At 60.2% G+C, this 5,992-nt stretch overlaps 1 protein-coding gene across 1 annotated transcript in view; it reads right to left on the bottom strand.

The window, feature by feature from the left end:
* LOC123522161 (striated muscle preferentially expressed protein kinase-like) overlaps positions 1 to 5,992 on the bottom strand; it is a 25,138-nt gene that overhangs the window by 7,745 nt on the left and 11,401 nt on the right. Inside the window, exons 2-4 of the mRNA XM_045294207.1 lie at positions 3,812 to 3,901; positions 3,392 to 3,728; positions 4 to 291 (exon numbers count right to left, since the gene is read on the bottom strand). Of these exons, the coding sequence (XP_045150142.1) occupies positions 4 to 291; positions 3,392 to 3,728; positions 3,812 to 3,901 (715 nt within the window). The remainder of the gene's footprint in view (positions 1 to 3; positions 292 to 3,391; positions 3,729 to 3,811; positions 3,902 to 5,992) is intronic.

Genomic DNA, 5,992 nt, shown 5'->3' with positions numbered 1-5,992 from the left:
GACGTGCCCACCAGCGAGGGCCCCGACGACCTGGCCTTTCTTCCGCGCTTCTCCTCGGCGGTGGCGTCCTCGGGCAGCACGGGCTCCTGAGGGCGCCGATGGGGCGACGTGGGGCGCGCTGCGGCCTGGGCGCTCTGTCCCGGCGGGGGCCGCTTTCCCACCCGAGGGGAAGGCGGGGGGAGCAGCGCGGACTTGGAGGGAGGTGGCAGGGTTGGGCGGCGCAGGGCTTCGCTGGCCGGCTGCGGCTCGGGGTCCGGCTCTTCCCTGCGCGATCCACTCGGAGGGACGCTGCTGGAACCAAGACCGGGGGCGAAGACTTAGGGGGTCTCTCCTCCCCGACCCTCGGCTCGTGACAGGAACTGAGCGGTGGGCATGCTGGGCAGGCTTGGGAGTGACATGGGCCAGGTCCTCCTGCCACCCCCCTCCTCCCAGGAGAGCGCGGCCAGAGCAGGGGCTGGGGGAGAGAGGGGCTGGCGGCTCTGGCACCAGGAGATGGGGCTAGTGTGGGCCCAGGCACAGAAGCAGCCCCAGAGGCTCAGGCCAGCCCTCTCCTCCAGCCCCTGAAGCTGGGAAATAGCGGGACCAGAATTCAGCATGAGCGAGAGGAAGAAATGGGGTTTGGACCCGAAGGATGAAGTGCAGAGGGAAGCATGGGATGGGGAGGGGTCCTCTCTGGAATGCAGCCTCCCACTCATTCCTGCCCCCAGTTGACCCCACAGCCCTGCTCATCCTCAGAGAACACACACCTTGCCCTCCACCCAGCCCCCCACCCCGTGGCCCCCTAGAAGAGCAGCAACCGAAGCAGCCCAGCAGGCTCAACCTTCAGAGAGCAGTGCCTGGTGGCGCAGAATGCCTAGACCAACTTGGAGCCCTGGGCTAGCCCCGCCACCCTCACCTGCATCATGGGAGGACCCATGGTGGCTGCTGGGATCTCTAGGATAGGGAGGGGCTTTAGGACACCCAGTTTCCCCACACTCCATGGTCAATCTAGGGAAGGAGCCATGGTGATGGCCCAGGGGTTAAGTGCTTGGCTCCCCAGGAGGTAGAAGCAGCAGGCTGCTTCCGGGCAGATTCACAGTCTTGGATACCCACCACCCACAGGACAATTCTGCCCCATCTTCCCTGACTTGATGGTAGTGGATACTTTGGGCTGTAGTCCATCTGTCACCAGACTAGGTCTTTGACCTTGCCCTGCCCCTGAGAAAGGTCCCCGAGTCCTTGGAAACCTCCTTGAAAAACAAGGAAGTCCCCTCACCCCAGCCCACGCCAAGGGGTTTGCCAGAAACTCGGAAGGGGCCAGTGTAGGGCCTGGAAGGGGAGGACCCCTCTCACCCACTTTAATGCTCAAAAGCTAGTTCTCAGTTTCCCCTGTCTGGGTCCCAGAGAAGCAAACAGAAAGATTAGTGAGAAAAGGAATCTGGAAGCTATTAACATCATACCCATTAACTGAAAAAACTCACTGCCACTGAGTGTATTCTCCGACTCATAATTACCTTACAGGGCAGGGTAGAGCTGCCCCTGTGGGTATCCAACACTCTCATTTTTTCTGGGAGTAGAAAGCCTCATCTTTCTCCCCATGCAGCACCTGGTGGTTTTGAACTGCTGACCATGTGGTTCACAGCCTAATACATAATGCCAGCAGGGCTCAGCCTGTTAGAGTTGTTTACTATACACTTGAGGAATGGCTCAGGCGTGTGCCAGGTGTATATACAGTGTCTACAAGTGTGCCATGAAAGCCTCACAGCATCTTTTGAGCTAGGAACTGCCATGATCCCATTTTCAGATGAAGACACCGAGGCTTGAAGAGTTTAAGTGACTTACCAAGGTGACACAGCTAATGGTTAAGTGCTGGGATTCAAACCCAGGAAGTCTGATTCCTAAGCCCTCTTTGTTCCCTCCCAAATGTCTGGGTTCCTGGGGGCAAAGAGGGAGGAGAATGGGGGCACAGCCCTGGCAGAAGTTCTACATTTGCCAGGTATGATGACGTTTTCCCCTCCCTGGGCCAGCCCCTCCCTCATACCACCTCTGACTAGCTGGGGCAGTGGCAATACAGACACCGGAGGAGGGAAGCAGAGCCCGAGCCAGTTATCTGCAGGAGGGAGCGGCTGCTTTGGGGAGGGCCAGGAATGGGGTGAGGCATGGACAGAAATTGGGGACAGTCTAGGAGGCCTCTTGCTGCAGCTCAGCTCCAGGCCAGCCTCTGTACTACAGACATCGCTAAGGAAATCGGTTCCTTGGAAGTTGCCATAGCAACTCCAGGCTCTGGCTGGGGCCTGGTAGAAAAAGGCAGAGAAGGGAGAGGCAAGTCCAGGGCACAGGGGCGCCTGGGTAATGCACAAGGGGGGCCGCTTTCCCTGCCTCGACCTCTCCTCCCACCCATTCTCCGACACTCCATCCATCCTCAAAACAGTGCCCCCGAGAGACACACACACACACACACACACACACACACACACACACATACACAGTAGACCCCTTCTTTCTTCTCTCTAATGGTACCTCCCACACACCCCTACCCATCATGCCAGGCCCCCTCCCAGCTCCCCAAATACCCCCCAATTCTTTGATCACCACTCCCTCCTCTGCTAAAGCACACCCTTCTGTGATCTGCCAGCCCCTGAACCTCCAAAAATGGCTTTACCCCAACAGTCCGCTCTGCCCCACCCCTGCCAAGCCAACCCTCAACCCCACTTGTGGGCATTTCCCACTGGGCTTCACTGGCCCTGCCTCCATCTCACCAAGCCCTCTACCTGTCCCCGCTTCCCCCTCATCTCCATCCCCCTGTCGCTGAGTTCCCAGCCCTCTGCCCCCCACGCCCTGCTTCTGCCCCCCCCAGGCCAGCTGACCCCCATCTGCCCTCTGACCACCTCACTCGCTTCTCTGGCTTCTCTCTCCGGGTGGCCCTCCTGCTCTTCCGGGAGCTGACGTGTGGAAAGGTTCCGTTTCTCCCCGAAAAAGGCCCACATGGGAACAGGAATGTGCAGAGAGATGAAAAAGCAGCAGCTGCTGAGACAGCAGGCACGGAGGGGGCCCCGAAGGGGAGGGGATCCTGGGGACAACTGGAGCCTGAATGGGTGAGGCAGGAGAGGGCCCCTGGGGAAGTGGAGCGCCTAGAGGAGGCAGAAGGACAGAGGGGTCCTGGACAGAGGGGCCATGGCATGGGAGGCCAGGACAGGTGGGAGTGGAGGGAGTGTGTGGGTGGTGACAGGACAGGAGTAGCAGCGTGGGAAGATGGAGTGGCAGCTGTGGGGGTGGAGAGCGCACAGGGGGATGCACGTAGGGGTCCCGGCAGTGCAGGGCAGATGGGTGGGGGTCAATGGAGCGATCAGGGGCAGTGCAGGGCACAATGGTGAGGCAGGACAGTGCAGGCCAGAGCGAGGTTGTTACTTACACTTGGATCGAGAGCGCCCGTCCTCTGTATAGACTGAACGCGCTGCCATACAGGTCACTGGCCACCGAAAGGCTATCCTCTGACCCCCAGCTTGCGCCCACCAGATTAGCTCGAGATGCCCGCACCAGCGGCTCCACCCCCAGGTGCCGTGGCCCGGCCCCGGCTGCCTGTGCTTGCCTTGGGCTGCCCTGGAGGCGGCGGGTGCCACCCCCACTGCCCGCTTCTTGCTCCAGGACCGTCTGCCCGCTGCCCCACCAGCTCACTTGCTCCTCGGAGGTGCCGGTCACGGAGGTCGGGGGTGTGTCCAGGGAGGTGCCCACCAGAGTATCGGAGCCCCCTAGGGAGAACAGCACTGTGAGCCTGTGGCCCCTCTTGTGGGAAGCCCAGCAGCCTGTCGGTTGAATGCTCTGGGGAGCTCACCCGTTGGGGTACTGAAGGCCCCGTCATCCCGAAGCTCCAGGCGCTGGGTCCCCTGCACGTCGCTGATGTCATCCTCACCCGTCTCTGAGTCTGAAGAAGAAGGGGTCTGTGTGGGCTGGGCCCTCCTTCCTCTGATACGAGTTCTTCCTGCCCCACCCCCACTGCTGGCTCCAGTGTAGGTGCTCCACGCTCCCTGACATCCTAGGTGCCACGCCAGAGCCCTGCCTCCATCTCTGGACCCCTAGTCACCCCACCCCCCACCTTCTTGTGGCCTTTGGCCTTCGAGGCTCCTGTCCCCTTCCCAACCACTAAATGGATTGCCAGGGCCTCCTTCCATCCCCCTTGCTCCCCTGTAAGCCTCCATGTGGCCGGCAAAGAACAAATTCCTAGGTTCCAAGGCCCTACATACACGCTGAGTCACCTTGGAGACGCATTCTCAGGACACGCAACTAGCCGCAAGGCCAGCCTGTCCTCAACCCCAACCCAGCTGGAAGATGCAGGGTGCAGCTAAGGCAGGGTGAGGCAGGCCAGGCCGGCGGGGAGAGGGGAGTGGAGGGCCAGGGCAGAAGTAAGTTTCCTACCGTAGCTTTGCTTTCTGCAGGAGCGGAAAACTTCGCTTCCATAGGAGCAGCGGGAGAAAGACAGGGACAGACTGTTATCAGAGCGTATGTGGGGCTAGGGCATGGTGGGCAGGCAGGACAGAGGGGGCCCAGTGCCCAGAGGTGCCCTATGGGGATGGGGTGTGAGGTGGGGACACTTAGTGTGGGCAGGTGTCGCTCCTTCTCTCCCTGACTACAGGTCCCCCTGTGCACAGCACTGGGGAGCCCATGTGCTTGCTAGTTAGTCCAACTGCCCCAGTGATCCTGGCTCCCTTGGCACACCCCAGTACTCCCATGTCCCCACACCCTACACTCCTAATGTCACATGTGCACATGTGTAAACACACACACTCTCTCTCTTTCTCTCCTACACCAGCCAGCCCAGCTATAGATACCAGCCCTACCATGAGGGGTCATGCCCACCCACTATTACTATATTTGCATTGCACTCTGACTCTGCAAAGCAACAACCCCCCCTCCCCAGCCTGCCTCAGGAGGTGACAGGCACCCCCGAGGCCCTCCTGGTCCTCAAACAAGCCAGATGCATTTTCTGGCTAAGAGCAAAGTTCCCTGCCTGCGTTTCTCACTTTCCCAGAGTCCGTGCAGTTCTGTGCCTCAGTTTCCCTATGGGTGCCATGATGAATGGGAGCCAAAGCAAGTCAGTGAGCTCCCCACCTCCCACTTAGCCCTCACATGGAGGACGGTGAGTCCAGGCCTTGTCTTGAGGCCTGGCCCACGATGTAGTCCCTTCTGGACTGCAGGGCTTGCTTAGGGCACGGGTAGGAGATTGTGTATGTGAGGGCAGGGATCCCACATCTCAGGTGCTATCTTCAGGGCCATGATGCCTCATCAGGGGGGCAGGGACCAAGAGGAGCAGTGGGCATGGACTATTAGCAAAGGGCAGCCAAGCTCCACGCACCATGGGTGAGTCGGCCGAAGGCCCGGCGGGAGTGGCCGGTTTTCTGAAAGAGAAACACCAAAAAGAGTTGGTGAGGGGAGGCTCCTTCCTGCCATCCTGACAACTGGCAGCGGACACCTCCTGACCGCACTTGCTACATCAAGCAGAACTCCTCCCAGAGTGTATGTGTGTGTGTGTGGTGGGGGGGCTACTTTTCTGAGGCACTAGTATCACTGTAGGCAATGGCCCCAGTCTCCCACCCCTGCCAGCCCTCCTTAGGGAATGCAGGCTCCTCAGCTTGGCTCTCAGGAAGCACAGGCAAAGGAAAGCCCGGAGAGCAAGGGATTCTGTGGACAGTGGATGGAGGCTCCGGGGGCCAGGACAGGGCTACACCCTCCGACGGAGGACAGAGACCAGGTAGTCCGGAAGCCGGGATCGGGGTAGGATGGAGGGTGACTAGGAGACACAGCCAAAGGACCCAGTTTCCTGAGGTGGGGAGATAGCCGAGAGAGGAGGGCAAGGACGGGGTGATGTAGATGGGGGGCACAGAGCCTCAGGAACGCAGGAAGGAGGCCTGGGTCCTGGGTCGGAGGAGGACAGGACAGGGTGTGGGGAATTTCCTGAGCTCAGCACAGATTCCTGTACGTTGCCTCCAGGAGCTTGGGAAGATGGAAGGCCCCAGAG

Source organism: Echinops telfairi, unplaced genomic scaffold, assembly GCF_000313985.2.
Source record: "Echinops telfairi isolate 266 unplaced genomic scaffold, ASM31398v2 ScPeMD7_3;HRSCAF=10, whole genome shotgun sequence".
NCBI classification, from domain to species: Eukaryota; Metazoa; Chordata; class Mammalia; order Afrosoricida; family Tenrecidae; genus Echinops; species Echinops telfairi.
Note: the sequence above shows the minus strand (reverse complement) of the source record. Positions and strands in the feature narration are given on the sequence as shown.